General features: G+C 49.0%; 1 protein-coding gene across 2 annotated transcripts in view; it reads right to left on the reverse strand.

The window, feature by feature from the left end:
- The window catches only part of LOC143373027 (cell adhesion molecule Dscam2), a 159,249-nt gene that overhangs the window by 92,552 nt on the left and 48,649 nt on the right, over positions 1–18,048 (reverse strand). For both annotated transcript variants that reach the window (XM_076819792.1, XM_076819791.1), the window contains exon 2: positions 6,672–6,764. In XM_076819792.1, coding sequence (XP_076675907.1) covers positions 6,672–6,729 — 58 coding nt within the window. In that variant the 5' untranslated portion in view covers positions 6,730–6,764. The remainder of the gene's footprint in view (positions 1–6,671; positions 6,765–18,048) is intronic.

Genomic DNA, 18,048 nt, shown 5'->3' on the forward strand with positions numbered 1-18,048 from the left:
TTGGGTCTACTCGTTCCAGTCATCTGTCAATTAAACGGTGCAACTCCCTTTGCTCTTCAAATCCCATGCTTTTTCTACGTCACTAGAAATGTTTGAGCCGTTCCGTCGCAGTTGCAATCAGCCACGCATTGTGCACGCATCGACCTCCCGGGCCGAATACAACATACAACACGGCGCGGCGGTATGTACGTACAATGATATTTTATGCCCGACCGAAATTAGTCCGATCAAAACAGGCTCGTTCTACTGCGACAGGATTCAACAATTGCGGTCGCATCGTATAATTCAGCGGTCCCTGGGTCGCCGGCATAATTCATGGCGACGTTGTACGCGCGCATTATATGTACATAGTTGGCGGTCTGCACTGATAATCCTTGAGCAGCTGCCTGAAAAGGGCAGCCAACAAAAATCCTCTTCCGGGTCGGACAGGCCGGATTACTCGATCGAGAAGGCTCGAGACACCGTAATACGCGGGCTGTATGACACAATTAGCGTAGCACAATCGTATGACAGAAACCGACGTTCGGTCGGACGAGAAGGAACGGGGAATTAAACCCGCGGATCTGTAATGTCCTGCATACGAAGGGAGCCGGGGAGTCGTTGAATAATGCAGGATCCAGCGTCAAAGAGGCGAAGGGGAATCGATAGCGTAAAAATAAGGCACACGTTGACCCCGACGCGGCGGTGAACGGGCAAGGTTCAATACTCCCGAGCGAAAATTTCATCAGAGAAGCCCGAATGGGATAGTTAAATTCCGAGGATCGACTAATTTGAATTCTTTTATGAAAGTTTCCTGCGCACCCCCCACGGTTCGTTCGCCGATAAAGGCGGATTCTTTCCACGGTCGTTGCAGAAAAATCGCGGTGGAGAACCGGATTACCCGCTTCATTTCAATTAACCGTTCGATAAATTCGCGGGGCGAAGCTACGGATGGGAGCCTTGTTCGATTCCGCCATAACGCGAAACAGAATCCCCTACGTCCCGACGAATTTACGGGGAGGAGGTTCGACGGCACCGTTTGGATTCAGCGCATCCACGGTAGAAATTACATTTTATTTTGTAAACCGACCAGAACGAATGCCACCAGCGGGGATCCGTCGAGCTTACAGAGGTGGGAGCTCTGCGATGTTCTCGAAATCATACGCTCAGTTAAGTTGCCGGAAAAACCGATCCAATCGAATTCCACGCCGAATGTAGACATTCTAAATGATGTTGGAGAGTTTCCAACATAGGGTTTCCCGATTGGATAGATCGACGGATCGCACGAGGACGGGGGATACCCAGCCGAGCTCCAATTACGAACTCGTCGGCTACAATGTCTTCGGTCTACCTTCCGACGCGACGTCCCCGAGCCGTTTCTGACAAAGTCGAGTAGCACGGCCGTGGCTGGGCGATAATCTTGAAATCAATAAAGTGTCACCACAGTGAATTCCAGTCGCGAGCCGCAGGCTTGTGCGCAGGCTCGCATTATCCTAATTTACGAGCAATCCCTGGCACGGCCGAGGGTCGCGGCTATCCGTCAAACGGAATTGAACGGGGGACGGACAAAGTTGTAGGCAGCGATAAAAAATGGAAACACTTTCGGGGAAAGACGAATTTCCCGTGCACCGCGGGGAGAGGAAGCCACCGTGACCAATGGCGGAGCGTAGATCCTGCCGTGAACTATCGATATCAGATACACGGTGATAAAACTTAAGAGACCGACGTAAAGTGTGCCGTAAAAGGAACCCCGACATGTTCATTGGACGCAGCGACGGGACAGAGAAAGATTTCGCCTCTACTTTATGCCGCTCGGGGGAGAACGAGTATCGCGCGGCACCTAATTCCTGTCTACGTTGTTGCTTAATACTCTTTATTCGCCAGCGAGCAGGCATGCCTCAGCGTCAGGTTCCCCGGAAACTTGGATAAGTAGGGGCTCCGCCCCTTTCCCCGTTTAATCTTCCCCGATTAAAGGGGTACTTTGACGGAGTTGCCGGAGAATTGTACCTATAATTTCGGGCCGCCGAGTTAATATGGCGGCGGTCCGACGATGTCGATCAATTCGCATTGAGAACGCTGCAGGTAAAAGGAGACCTGGGACTAGCCCTTTATATCCGCAAGGAATCCCAATAAGTTTTTCGTTGAGGCTCCAATCCAATCCGGGCCGGGTGATTCTATCCGCTCGCGTGGAAAGTGCCTTTTTCCCAGGGGGTGATGGCCGCGGCGGTTCTCTGCGCGAAAGTAGCTGCCGCAGTGTACGTACATACGTGTAGACGCTGATAAATAACTAACGTGGTGAATTCTCTCAAGCCGGAGGTTCAATGGACTGCTACCGATCCGTGGGGCAGCTGTTACTCCATCTTCGTCCCGCGGCTAATAAACTTGAGTGCACTATTCTTCTGCGCTCAAGTTTTCGGGGTGGGGGGAGGAATCTAATCCGTCTAGAATTAATACATTACCGCATCGGGCAAGTGTTTGCCCGGGTCTCCGTTCAGTTCCCGCCGGTTGCTCCCGGGAAAAGAACATCCAAGACGCAGCTGCCCAATCGTACGTTACACGGACCCTCCACAGGGCACGGAGCTTGGCTTCGCCCATTACCTTCATCCGACATACGATATTCACCATAACCAATGGATCGTCACGACTGCTCGTTGGAGGAACGACCGTGGACGCTTCGGAGGACCGTTGTCCGCAAGGAATCCCAATAAGTCTTCTCGTTTTCCCGGTGCAATTGGCGAGTGCCGATTCCTCGCGTCGCCGTGAAAGAACCGCCTTTCACCGTCCGACGACGAGAAAAAGAAATGGAGGAGGATGCTGGTACAACGAGAGGAGGGATCGGCGGACAGAGAAAGGGGGACGGAAGAGGGTAACAGAGAAAGGAAATACCGAGAAAGAGGTGTAAAGGAGACGGTCCAGGCCCGAAGAGGAGACTCGCGAGGTCCTCTGGATGGGGATGGGACAAGCTACGTGCGAGAGCTGATAAATAAATAACACCGAGGGGGTGAAAGAGGGCGCGGAAGGGTTGCGGGGGAGAGAGAGAGAGAGAAGGAAGCACGGTCAAGAGGCAAGGATGGCAAGGCGGTAAAGAAAAGTAACGCGAGCCCGTAAAAGAGAATCAATTCGATTCCCCAGTCGTACCTCCACCATCGTCCCCGCACCCCGTATCTTTTCCTCACCTCACCACCAGCAACTCTCGCCGCCGTCAAATCTCCTTCCCTATCCTCCGTCGTTTTTCTTCTTCCCCTCCGGCCAACCCCCGCAACCTCCATCCGTAGCCGGCTCCCAAGCCTGCACACGCCTGTTCCTTCCTTCCTTCCTTGGCATCGCCCACACTCCTTTTCCGCGCAACAAGTGCGCCACGACTCACATCTTTAAGAAACCACCCGGCCCTCCTCCCTCGTTTAAGCCACCATCGCCGCTACTAACACCACTGTCGCGTCGTCCTCCTTCCTCCTTTCCTCCTTCCTCCCGATCCTCTTCCCTCTTTCTTTCTCCCTCAACCGGTCCCCCCTTCTTCCCGTTGCGTCGCTCCCTCTGTTCATCGCACCCCTTGGCTTTATCCCCCAGCGAGCCCACAACTACCTTCCAAATCACTCCACGGTCTTTCTCCACTATTTTCCTCTCTGCGATGGCTTACGCCCGCAAACCGACTGCCAACCGCGGCTCGTGCACGTACTCTGTATTCCGGGAAGGTTATCCGTAAGCGTGTATAGGCGCGCGCGCGCGTCCCTCTGTCTCCGTTTTCGAACGGGGGAGGGGAAAGTGGCGAAGAAAGTTGTCGCTCGAAAAGGGAGGCGGGAGCCGCGCTGAATGACGGACTTCGCGGCTCGGATAACACGGATTCGACGTTCTCCAGCCGATTTCTGTAGGATCCGAGAGGGAATTCCTGCAGCGACCGCAGCGCGGTCCGTGTTTTCTGCCTCGGTAGATGGGAAATAGGGGGGAACGAGGAATAAACGCGTCGCGCCCCGGAACGGTATTCTGTTCAAGAGGAAACGGAAACACATCAGCTGCCCGGGTGGCGATTAAAAAGTTTCCACGAGCGTCAGAGGGGAGATCGCCGTTGAAACGCGTTCGCAATGATATTCAAATATCAGGGAAGTTCCTCGATGGTCGTAAACTCGACTCGAAAGTTTATATCGCCTTAGTTCGCAAAGTACGGATATTTAATTATGAGAAAGACCCGGGCTCCGCTTCAACGTTTCTTGGGGGGTGTAACAGTGGAAAACAAGGGAGCCTGGGCGAAACAACGAGATAGAGAGAAGTCGGGGGCGAGGATCCACGGCAACAAGTTCCGAGCTGGATGCCTACTTGCTTTTTCAACCGGCTACGGATTGTCATCGGTCGAAGTACGCAGAATTTATCGACGATTTAATAGCCCCGGGGACGTTTATAGGGGCGCAATAAATAAAGCCGATCGCTTCCAACCCGACGGCAAAGACATCACCGCAGCTCGGCCACCGCGAAACGAAATTACCTCAGAGTATCCCAGCACAAAAGTTTCCGCCCGCCTCTCCAGCCACCTGCATTTATATAGCGACGAGATTCGTATGAACCAGAAGCATCCGCGGCTATCGAATATTTCGGGGTGAACGGGCTCCCCCGCAGACGTGGCTTCCCCGATGCTCAAACGCCTCAAACAGTCATTAGTCTGACGATCAGGTCCCGGCGATTTCGCAGCGATAATTCGTCGAAAGGGAAAGTTATTAATGATCGAAGTTGGAGGGAGCGCAGGTAGCCAATCCTTTCCGGCTTAAAGTTACTCCTGGATTGGCTTACAAATTACACGAGAAGTTGCTGGAGATAATGGATTCCGGAATAAATGAAACTGACGTCCATAATTTAAATGGATACCCGTGGTACTTTCGTCACGTGGTGAGCAATGCTGAGCGGATTGTGGAGTGGCAGAAAATCAATCACCGGACACTTCGGCAGCGGGACAGAGTCGAGGCTTCGGCTGGTCCAGAAAACGAGCTCGGAAACGCGAGTCCGCGCTGTGAGCCGACGTGCTTGAAATCGCTGCTAAGAGTAGTAATCAAACGGCATTAAGGGGTTCGGACACAGTAACGGGCCAAGAATTCGTGGTTTATGGAGCACTCGTTTTTATGTGATTCGAACCACTCTTCGAATTCATGTGTGTTTTTCTGGGATTTCCAAAATTCACACATTTTACAGTATAAAGATTTTACGTCGAGATCTAACACTTTTCCACTATAATATCCAAGTAATGTAACAACTCCTTGATAGGACGAAAAACCGCGTTTTCTCCACGTGCCGTCTCCTGAAACAACTAATCCTGCTAGTTTTAGTGTATCTGGTGTTGTTGCTGCTGCGGATAAGCGTTTTTCTTCTGTAGCTGCTTCGGATAATAATAAAGCGCACACACTTTGCGACCCAATATGAATATTTTTTACAATGCTATTATAAACCGTTTTACTAAATATTTTGGAAATGTCCATAAATCCGCAAAATTTTCGGATACCGTCGTAGCCGACACCAAGAAGTCTCATTGCGATAACAATACGTCGATTAATTTCGTACGCATTTTTGATAAGAGGGCAAGAATTAATGTACCGCGGTTCACAATTGTTACACATGATTTCTAATTTAAATCCAAGCCCTCTAATGCTCGATTCGGCGAAAGTAATATCTCCGTTACATGCCTTGCGTTTGATAAAGTCACGAAGCGTTGAAAACATCGACGAAAAATTAATTATGCGATACCCATGTGCTGCGCTTGTGCGTATCTTGTCTATATCATTGTTCTTTAATTTCTTCGCGGAAGCACTTGTAGAAGTTGTAGATGCCGCTTTGATTTCATGCGGATTTAGCGGTCGTATTCTTCTTCGTGGTTTGGCCAGACGTCCACTTAAAATTCGTGAGCCTTTTCTATTTATTCCGTTAGACTTAGCCATGACGTTTAATTGAGTATAAAGACTCTCAAGTGAAAACCGTAATAGCACTTGATTTTCGTACACCTTAGAGAATTGATGCGTTCTGCTTGACAGGCAAGAGAAAACTACCTACTAGCATTTACAGTTTTCGCTGCGTGAAAATATTTTCAAAGGTGCAGAGTTTTATAGTGGGTAAACCCCACGAATCATCATCCGCGCCTCTCCGCGCGGCTCGGCGGATTGCCGCGCGCAAGTACACGCTCACGGCTCTATACTTCGAGAAATAATCCGAATTTAAAGCTGAAACCTTTTTCATTCTATTTTCAAAGCTTCAAACTACTGTTTAAGCGAAAAAAATCGATTTTTCTAAAATTTTACTGTGTCCTAACCCCTTAAGCATTCTATCCGAAGGGAGCATGTAATACCGTCGCTCTGCTCCGAACGTAAAAAGAGGTGTTTACACCATCCATGATGCAGCTGATTACAGAATCAAATCCGTCCCCTTAACGAGTGCCAGAGGAAATACTCCCTCCCCGGAGAGGAAGTCTCTTTATTACTCAAATACTTTCTGCCCGAGGGAAACGTGCGTTGGAGTCTCATTTTCTGGCTTCGCGTTCAGCCGCGCAAATATTTACCCGGCCAAACGCACTTCCCTCCCGCCACGTAAAACAGCGAACCCCCGCGGTATTGCCTGGATTCCGCTCGGCGAAATGGCCGACGGTCGAGCACGGCGAAACGGTCGGGAGGAATGATTTTCCAGTACGCGAGTACAGTCGAGCGATTTGTGTTCTTACTTACCGCGGACAAGGATGAGGGCGCTGGACAGGAGTACGATGCTCAACGGCCAACTGGCCATCCTGGCGTAGACCGTTACGTCGATTCAGCTTCCTCCTGAAACAATACAAGCGTGCCCAATCAATCAACCCATCCATCCCAATCCGCTATCCGCGTATCCCAGCCAACTCCAGCCTGTCTTTCTCCCTTCAACCCTTCTCTGCGATCCTCCCCGAAGCTGTGTCTCCCTCCTATCCCGCCCCCTTCCCGCCACTTTCTCCCTCGGCCACTCTCTCTGTCCCTCTTGCATCGCATGCCCACGATCGGACCTCATCCCACCTTTCGCCCCGTCCTTTCTGGCAGGCTGCCCGCTCTGCTCTCACCCCTCGGCCACCCTATTCCCCTTCGCTTCATGCCCAAACCCCTACTTCGTATCGACGATTTTTTTTTTCCCTCTCGAATCCGTGCCTAGGGGTTTGTCCGCTCAATGAAAGTCCTCCCAGACGGTGCACGTCAGGCGACGTACATAATCATAAAACACCGCGACGCGTACGCCCGCCAACGTCTAGCTTCTGTACACACGTCGATGCGTTTATACTTTCTCTATTCTCTTCCCTGTGCTCTCGTGCTCCCGATTCCGAGGTAGCTGTGTCTCCGCGCGAACATCTGGCGAGGATTTTTATCCACCCACCTCGGAGGGTGTTTAAAGGGGAGCTTTGCAAACGAGTCTCCAGTCCTTGGAATTGATTGTGCACACAGGTGTGTACCGACGAGGTGAAATAGATTGTGTTTGAATACGTGCGTCTCTTTTTTGCAAATTGTTCGGCTCTGGATCCGCGAGCGCGGATCACTTTGATCGGGCGCGTATGAGCTCTCAAAGCGGCAAGGATAAATTTCGTTGAGGGAAACGGGAAAAGGAATCGATGTTCCCGCAAAGGGAATATCAATACGATTTTTCTGTTGTATCCTATTTACGAGTTTAGCCGTTCATCTCACACTCTGACGCTTCCTTTCTCTACCTTCGCCCGTTGAATATTGAACATTTTTTTTCCCCGCCTCGGTTTTCCACCGGCTCGTCAGCTGAATGGACACACATACACGCGAGCCAGCGGTGACTGTGACGATTCGCGAGGCGTTGAATTCGCCTCGCTCCGAAGAAAGCGATACGGTTAACGACCCCGGCGCACTTAGACCTCTATTTCGTCAGAGTCCTCCTATACGTTGAAAAATAAAACAACATCCAATTAACGTAGACTCGCGTGCGAGGAATAAATACTAAATAATAGCAAGCCTAACGGGTAACAGCAATTCTCTCCCACGAAATGCTAGATAGAGACATTTCTAAACTTCCCAATGTAAAACTACGGCGAGTTTATTTACTCTCCAGAAATTAGTCCACACCTCCCACGAAACCGCGAAGAGAAAACATTTCCACTGTCCAAACCCATCGAGACCGCTCGGACACGGACGGGTACATACTCCGCGCCGCGTAAAACCATAGATTGCAAACACACAACATATTTGCTAATTAGCGAGATGTAAACAGACCGAGAGTAAGCAGCCGACAGCGTTATTAATCTACACCTAGAGAGTCGAATGCAGCACAGCTGTGTTGGCTTAACTGTATTTTACTATTGCAAATACGATTTTCGCATTAATGGGAGGACAGCTTCCCTTGCTACTGCCTACCGCCCCCACCGAGGCTAGATATATTTGCAGTAACGTTAACAGGAGGTGCATGAGCCTAGCAGGCCATTTATCGAAGCTATCAACGCGTGTATCGCATTTACGTCTGGACCCCTGCAGAAACTGATTCTACAGTCCGAGGAGACTGAAATACCACGTTCATCCCTGCATGTGAATATAAAACCTTTCCCGCTTCCGCACCAGGAAGTCCAAAGTCTCCTAAGTAGCCAGAGTTGTAAAGATTCAAGATGCATTAAAAATGTGCATCCACGGCTCGCGCGGTCTTGTTGACCCATAATCTTCAATTGTGCCGTGGGGATAGGACAAGTGACCCAATACGAGGGAACGAATACAGGTGCTTCAGCGAGAAACGAAATAACTGTGCTTTTTGCCGTTCCTTACAGTCTCCTCCGCGCTGGCTGATTCAAAGAGCCGGAATTTGGAGCGTAAAATCGTTTGATTCGCTTCACAGCCCCGCCGTCACGTCTGCCCCTCATTCTAGTCTTACGCTCGCTCATCCCGCCGGCGAAGGCGACCTCCACCCTCGCTTCCTACTCTCCGCTTCAGCCAACCGTCCAAGCCGCCTCACCCACATTCGAGCATCATATGCAGCCTCGCGTCCTTCCAGCTCGCCCGAATACGTCTGCGTCCCCTCCACCCTGCCCGCCTTCCAACCCCCGGCGGATGGAACGAATATGGAAGAAATCTTCTGATCCCGGCGATTAAAAACGAGCCAGCCCGGACGGCGCGGTGAAAGCCTGCAGTTCGGGAACGTTGTTTATTCAGGGAGAAGCCTCGGATTCGCACTTTTGTTTCAGCGCCGGGGACAACGTTCCGCTTTTTACTGAAAATTTTTCTAGCCACGGACGCGAGGGAACGTCCCACCGCCGCTATCCTCCCCCGATCCGGCGCGGACGAGGGCCGATATTTCGAGGAACGTTTCCTGAAAGATTAAAGAACCTCTTGCGCCGCTCCGTTCGACCACGGAGACGGAAGAGGACACGGATTCTCGGTCCGAAGATTGGGTCATCCCGCGAGGCCGGTATCTATCGGCCAGGTCGAGCGATGCTCAACGTGGAAACATTGTTCCCGCGGCCAGGCAAAATTACCTTTATCCGACTGCCGATGAAACGGAACCGGAGGGCAATCCCACCGTTCGCAATTAAGTTTACGGGCAAGATGGTGGAGCGCGCCATTTCCCCGCCATGAAGGAACTGCTGATTGTAAAGCGTAAAGTCCGTTTTGGAAAATGGAGGGTGGTTGGGGAGGGAAGCGCAGAGGAAGCTCGGGGGATCCCGGAGGAAGGGAGAACGCCGGGGTTCCTGTATCAGGTATTTTGTGACGTCAGGAAGCAGGTGACCCAGTTCGATGGAAACGTCGAGGGTAATCGAGTACGATGCCTCGAATTTGCCGAAAAAATTATACAGAGGCTTTAATCTTTTTGCTCGCTAAGGTATTACCTTGTTGAGAGGGTAGCGAGAGGCTGTCAAAATGGCGCGGCACCGACACCGGTGTTTCTTGCTTTAATTCGCGGACGCTTAACGTAGCCGTTATTCGAACTCCCGTCTCTCGTGCATGTGGAACACGTACGCGCGCTTTAGGCAGGGAAATCAGTGTAACGCCCGGGAAACGACGATCCACCGGCGAAGTGTCGGGAATAAAACGTGATCGACGTAAAAGGCGATGTGCAGGGTTGAAACGTAAAGAAGCCGGGGCGGAATCTTGTAACAGTCGGTGGGCGTCGGTCGGGTGCGGGGAACGCAAGGCGACGTACGAACGTAATTGTGGCGCTAAAAGCAATTTCCCGGCGCGTAATCGTTTTAGCAAAGTGCTTTGCAATTTAGTGAGACTTTATTAAAATAAGGAATTTCCGAAGCCTGTACTTTATGACTGTCCACCCATCTCCTAATCGTTCGCCGTAGCCCCTGTACCTTAACTCTATCGATTTATCGAGCCATTGAATTTTGGAAATCCATTTAGACCCATTAGGTTGTCGCGTTATCATTGCACCGCGGTTTCTGGTTATCGACTCCAGGAATTAACGTGCCTCGGGAGGGCTGCCTCCAAGGTGTACGATCGAAACGTGTTTGTAATTAGAAAAGCTGAAGCGAATAACAAGCACAGTCGCGCTTAGCGTGAACTGCAATTTAATGGAGTTGCGCTATATCCAATGTTCAAGCGGCGACACATAAGTAAGCAGGACAGGTGCACTCGCGCGCGCGCGCGCGCATGCAAGCACATATCTCTCGAGCTAACCCCTGTTTATACAGAATTCATAACCAGGGAGAACAAAAGGGTCTCATAGCTGGAGTTAATATATCACGGCTCTAACAGGAATCTAAATCCTGTAAGAGGCGGTGCACGTGTAATAAACGTGACAACGTTTGTATTTTACCCACAGCTTTCGTTAGGTACGAATGACAGTCGGTTGATCGAATCGGAAATGGGAGAGCCCTCTCCCGTTGAGAAATAGAGGAGAGCCCTGTCCGGACCAGACGTTATAAATGTTCATAAATGTTGCGGAGTCAGGACGATCTGAAATCTAAAAGTTGCAGAAGTTCTCTCCGTCGACTGGCATCCATTTGCCGCGAGCACGAAATTAATACGCCTAGCCTCCTAAAAAAGCAAGCAACGAGGGTAACGACAAAAAGGTGCAGGGAGACTATGGTGTTCTCTGGCGACAGTTTCATTCCATCGCCGTCAACGTCAAGAGCATTCTTCTGCCTCGCGACTCGCTACCCCATACTCCTTATTTGCGGAGCTCCTCCACCGCCGCTCCTCTTCTAACGTTCATTCATCCGTGTCTCGTTCTCGCGTCCGGCGCCCTTTTTCCTCCACCAGCCATTCCATCACCTTAGGTCTCGCCAACAACGAAGCGCCCGCTGATACTTTCCCGCAGCGCACCGGCTCCTGAAAACATCCAAGGATCCTGTCCTCCCCCGAGTCTCTTTGCCTTTGCCATCCACTTTGTTCCTAGCGCCAGCCGCCAGCAAACCCTACTCTAATTTCACGCGTAGAATAACACCCGTCCATAATGCCTGCGTGCAATCTCGTTCCGCGCGGTCGGCACGCCAGCGACACGTAATATCGCGCATTCAATTGCAGGCGGCAGAAAAATGACGGCGCTGGAAACGGAGCCGAGTGCCCTTGAAATTACCGCCCGTCCGTCTTGGCTGGGAGAATCCCGGATGCCGCGACCGGGAGCGTAGTACAAACTTTCGGGACCACCTGCTGGAACCACATTTCAGCGGGCGTACACGTCGGGATAATGCTCCGCTACCGATGCGTTAAGGTCCTTGAACTCCGCATTACGTGCCCCCGGCGCCAGGGAAATTTCTACGTGCCCCGGAGTACTATAAATCTCGTGACGTTGCCGCGAACGAACTGATATTAATTAACGTGAAAGCCGTAGGAGAAAACGTTCTCGCGCCCGAGCGTATCAAATACACTCCCCCTCTCCCCCTCCTGTCCCTCCCCCAGTAATTACATTTCACGAGTACTGGCATCGCTTCCATGAAATTAATCGCGTAGACCTGCCGCGTTGCTCGATCACCGCTCGAATTAACGTCGTCCCACGCGATTGATAAATAAATTACGCAGCTCTGTGCTCCTAATTGCGTGCCCCGGAAAGTAGAGCAACGTACTCGCGGGGAATGGTGAGTGGTCGCGACCGTCGCTTTCACCGGAATTCCATCTATTCTATCTGAACGCCGAGGCAGGGCCGCTGAAATACCGAATCGTCGATGCACACCTCAAGGCTCGCCGCGCGATACGAATCGCCGCACGAAGACAGGGGATTCTTCGTCGTGAAAAATTCCCATTATCTATCCGGGGAATTTTCATTCTCTCGGAATACTTCCGCGTTATTCTATTTGCCTGGACTCTTTTTCCTCCCCTTCAGCTCGTACACCACGTCTTCCTCCGGCCGCTGCTCGACGGTTTGACCGCGTTTTCTAACCGAACAAAATAATATATCGGCATCGAGGCCGGCCGTGCACCAGAGGCTCCCTGCATTCTCCGAGGCGCCGCGGCTCACCCGTTATTTATCGTGGATTGAAATTCGGAGACAGCGACGCGCCGAGGAATTTCATTAAAATTATGACTTAGATATTGGAACACGACGGGGACGCGCGTGAAGGCTCGTTTGCGGTACGTGGATCGACTCCGCGAGCAATCCCGCGTCTATACGAGCCGCACCTTTGCATCGGCGCGATACAACGTGCGCGGGATAATTAATGTGAAGCGTTAGAAGCTTTTGTTCCCAAAGTAATTTCAGTTACTGAAGCCGGACTTCTTCGGCACCGGGTAACGGGCACTTTGTAAATATACTCGACGACAGCTGAGCTAATAATAATTCAAAATCAAGCCTGTAATGGTCACTTTATATGGAAACTATTTCCCTGGCGAAGAATTTTCTCGTAGGAGGGACCGGGGCTAGTTGATACGTTTTTTCAGATTTCAATGTTTTTAATTTTCTTTCAATTAATTACTTGATAACAAATAGGCTAAAATATACTTTGATCCTTCCTCTTTAATATATTTTAAATGAAAAGTTGAGAAAACACATACAAAATTAATGAAAAAATGTTATTTTGACGAAGGTAAAATGTATTAATTTACCCCACTGTGGAGCTAGTTGATACTCTATCCTGTTTTCATTTTTTCATCTTTTATTTAAATTAATTACTTAATAACAAATATGCCAAAATATACTTTGGTCCTTCCTCTTTAATATATAGTAAGCGAAAACTTGAGAAAACACATACAAAATGAATGAAAAAATGTTATTTTGACGAAGGTAAAATGTATCAATTTACCCCACTGCAGAGCTAGTTCATACGCTATTCTATTTGAAATTTTTTTCATTTTTTATTTCAATTAATTTCTTAATAACAAATATGCCAAAATATACTTTGGTCCTTCCTCTTTAATATATAGTAAGCGAAAACTTGAGAAAACACATACAAAATGAATGAAAAAATGTTATTTGAACGATCAATTTGTATGTATCAAAACTATTTACTTTTCCCTATATAAACGAAAACGGTTAAAAAACGATTGTTAACGTCAATGTACACACTCGTACGCTGGATCGTAGGAGAGAATTGAACAGCAATCTTCGCATATCTCGCTCAAATGGAGCCACATACATACGGTGTCGAAATATTTCGTCCGTATCAACTTGCCCCCTGCATCAACTAGCCCCGGTCTCCCCTACGTGGTCCGAGTTTAACACCGATTGTTGCATCGATCGTTCAATATAAATCAGCCTGTATACGACAGTTTCGTGTTTACGCGAGGAATACACGCGGCCGTACATACGGCAAGGTAAGTGCATACACGTTACGTTGTATATTTGCGCGGAGAAATTTCTAGTTTACGGGCAGGGGATAAATATATTTTTACAACGGGCGAGATCACTGACCGAATGGCGGTGGTAGTAACCCGGCAGACCTGGCCATTCACGAGGAATCCGCACCGTTTCACTTTATCGCCCCGTTGTCAGGCTATCCTGGAAATACGGAAACGTCACTGTACCCTCGGGGATTTCTTCGCAGCGAGCAGTCAGGCCCGGGCATAGAACGAAAATATAAGCTCGAGGTTGATAGAGAAAGGGGGGCCTGCGCGCGCGCGCGCGCACCGTGGGCGAAATTCCCCGGAAAATTTCGCGAAAATTGCGGACGGCGAGCGTTGTATCGGGAGGCATTGCGGTTTTTATCGACGCGCCTGTACAAACCGTAAATCCGACGGTTCTACTTGGACGGGTGGCGTTTAAATTTCCGAAACTCGCGCGCGCGGACAAAATTATTTCCCCGCTATTCCTCCTCGCCCTTTTCGTTTTTCGACAGACCAGTTGGAGGAGGAATATTTTTGCGCGCCCCGCCTTGAAAGAATATAAAATTTCGCCGAGAGCTCTATCGTGTCGCTACACCGGCGCGGATTTTCCGCGTAATTGCTTTCCGACGCGCGGTAAATTTCGCGGGATACGTTTTGTCGAAGGAACTTTCCATTTTTCCTAATCTAACTGTCGACTGTTTTGCATTTTAATGGGCGAGCTCGTTGGAAAAAATGACGGGAAGTGGTCGTTAATTTGAAAGGGGAACTCTGTTACATTCTACCGACCGAGGTCTTAATTAAATTGTTATATTTGCGGGAAATTCAGCGATACATAAATCGGTACGAGGAAAAAGGGGATATCGTAACTTGGCGGAAATTATAATATTACTCGCGTGTGATGTCCGCAGAGGTTTTTAACTCGTCGGAATATACCGTTCGCAAGTTTGCCCTGAGCATGAAATATCATTTTTCGAACAGCGCTCGTTTAAATAATAAAATTTCCTCGGAGCATCTAGGCAGCGTCCTATCCACTGTAATATTAGAAAAAGTCCTGGCCGAGCTTGCCCTTTCTTGCAGCGAAACTGCCGTCTCTCCGAGTGGAAATAAAAGCTGGAAGTACATAAAGAATTCCATAGGCGTGCGGAAATTTTCGCGGGAGTTCCGTTTCAATCGATATAGCCAGGCGAGGCTTTAAGTGAATTCGACCGTCAGATGCTACAATATTATTTTTCCAACCGCAGCTCGCTGCTGGAGGTGCGGTAAACGCGAAAGTAAGTATTCATCCACTTAATTCATTGCTCGAGTTTGCCAAGTAGCTACGTCCCGGTAACAATGTCTCGGGCATAATAAGGTAGCTGAAGGAATATTACCCCGTCTCGACTCGCGTCGCGAGGAAATATTTATCGCGAACCGCTGCGGCTCGTTCGCGCGTGCACGCGCTAGTTTCCAAGTTAAAACTTCAAATCCCTTCGCAAGCTGCGCACGCGAACGTAAACGGGTGAAAAATTCGATTGCTATGCGACGCGAGACGAAGGATTTGCAGTTTGCAACAGCAAGGAAAGGAACGGTAGGCGGCAGACACGCGGAACGAGAAACCCCGGGTTGCAAGTTTCGCGACGAAAATGGTCGCGTATTAATTGCATCCAGTTCGCGGCGACAATTCGCGAGCGAAATTTTCGAAGAAACGGTAATTAAGTTAAGGCAGGTTAGTTAGGTTCGCCAGCTACGGACTCACCTTGCAGCTGCACGCTGTTATTAGCTTCCTCGTGAGCAAAGCGTACGGGAAGGAAAGGTACCTACGCGGCGCGCAATAAAGGAAATCATAAAAGCGAACGAAACTATGAGATGCGTTTATAGCGAGAACACAGGGTCCGGAAATGAAGCTCTGTCTACCTGGCTGACAAGCCTGTCGCTCCGGCAGCGCCCTTTATCGCGAGAGTTTATCAACATAGAATTTGATGAACAAATACGAATATTACTGAAAATATTTATTGAGCAGAATGTATTGCGACTTCGTCGCCGCGGACGCTGGAAACCCCGAGGAAAGAATAGAGGCGGACAAAAGCTTTGCCGGCTTTGTGGAAGGTTTAAGCTCGCAACGGTCGAAGACTAAATTTTTCAAACCGGCTGGGATTATTCGATGGCTGTAAGTGGTCGCATTGCGGGACATGCATGCCGGCGAATATGTGCATGAGAATAGACCACTTGGTGCCCGAAAAGCGCAGGTACGCCGAGGCGCAATCTGGCGTTGAATTCGCGGAGGAACAACCGAGGAGAGGAGGAAAAAAGGGACGCTGTCTTGCGTGGAATGTAGTGAAAGAATAAAAGTATATCGATGAGGACGAAACACGTAGACAGGCGGAGGGCCCCGCGTTCAGCTAATAGGGTAAAGTCGGGTAAGTCCGGGATAGTTTTAGAATTTATCTATTAATTGCTAATATTTACGTATTCTGAAAGTGAGTCTAGGATATAATGATAGGTCAGACATCAGATAAACAAATAGTAGGTTAACAGAAATTTACTAAGTATAGTTAATTCAAAAATATACAAAATTAAGTTGTCATACTTGATATACTCTGGTTACTCCGTGAGAACTCTGGTTACTCCGTGATAGTTCTCGCTAGCCCGTGATATGGCTATCAGCTACTTTTTTATATTATTTTACATTATTTTATATTATTTTATATTATTTTATATCATTTTATATTATTTTATATTATTTTATATTATTTTATATTATTTTATATTATTGATATTTTGTGCATAATCAATCTTTCATGATCGTTAGATGTCTGAGACGTAAGGAAACATTGTTTCTGGTATTTACCATCAAAATTTCTCAAACAGCGCAATCAGAAACGCAGTCTCAGGCACACGAAAAATAAGAATTTAGTCACTTTTCATAATCAAAAATAACACTGATGCCTTATTGTACGATAATTTCTAGAGTAAGACTTGTTAAAGTGTCATTTTACCATCCCTTACATGCAGTTTGAATTTTCCATTTATCTTTTAAAGCACATATAATATATAAACGAGCGATCGTCCACAACTAGCATGAAAAATTTCCCAAATAATGCGCTGCCGGAACAAAATGCTCTCTCACTCTATCACACTAACTCAGTTGACTAATTATTTTACCGCAACCTAAACTAGATGATCAACGCTGTCTGTTAGTGTTTGTTCCATCTAAATTGAGTCAGACAATTTAGAGTTACAGATAAATGAAAAAGTATCACGGAGTAACTTGTACCACGAACTTCCCCGAGTTTACCCTACCCGCCGGACGACCTGCGGGCGATCTTTCGCGCTCGAAATCAATTTGCGTGAAACTTCAAAGCACCATTCTGGCATGCTTAAGATAGCGGAAAATTCGATTGAATAGGCGTAATTTCTGAATAGTGACGCAGCTCCATGGAGAGTGTCTGCGACTCCCGGCAGAGCTAACGAGAAAAATCCCCGCGAAACTTTCTCGCGGGGAAAGAGGAGGGGGGAGCCGTCGGGGTGGCTTGAATGCTGCCAATGATCGGAGGGATTTTTTCACCGTTTCAGGAACGCGAGGATCCATTGTCGCGGAAGTCGCGTGCAATTCCCGGCGGACAGCTAGAATGCAATAACGTCGGTGGCGCTAATGTTCGCGGAAATAATGTATCGCCGCTGGTAGTGTAAATTTCGCCCACTAGCCGGTCGATACAGCGTAAATATGCGTTAAGGGGGATGCTGAATGGTGGGGCACGGATAGTGCGGCCCGCATCCGTGTACGTCCATGTCCGTATCAATGGCCCCGCTAATGTGTGCGCGCGGCCCCCATGAATGTGTGAACGCCGAGCGGGAGTCAGCGAGAAGACGAGAGGGTGTGCACCGGGGGTGCGGGGGCGTGCGTGGTGTAATGGCCTGCTACCGAGGGTGCATTAAGGCGGTTTATGTACGCGAAGAGGTATGAGGTCTTTTAACCCGACTCAAATGCTGGTTTCATTGAAACCGTGGTACATACTATATTCCGGGGGTAGCGTTATGTTCGATAATCAATTTGGATGGTTTATTAAAACGCCGCGAAGCTCGGCTGCACCCGACGGTCTTCGATTATAGATCTCGCGGCGCTTCGTTGCGAAGATCGCAGCGGGAGTTTGTTTTTAGGAGAAGAATATGATTTCACGTCGAACAGTTCTGAGAGCAAAGGAGGCGGGCGTGGACGGGAGAGCTTTATGATACAGGGAGACGATAATTTCAAGATAAATCTCACTCGATCGTAGTGGTTGGGCATTTGGTTTTGCATATTCCACTCTCGCAGTGTAATTAGAGGCGAACGAAATATTCGATTTCAAGGGTATTACGTGCGAAAAGCTGCGCGATTTGCCGCCCCGAGCCCCTTTCGAGT

The sequence above is a fragment of the Andrena cerasifolii genome, chromosome 9 (genome assembly GCF_050908995.1).
Source record: "Andrena cerasifolii isolate SP2316 chromosome 9, iyAndCera1_principal, whole genome shotgun sequence".
NCBI classification, from domain to species: Eukaryota; Metazoa; Arthropoda; class Insecta; order Hymenoptera; family Andrenidae; genus Andrena; species Andrena cerasifolii.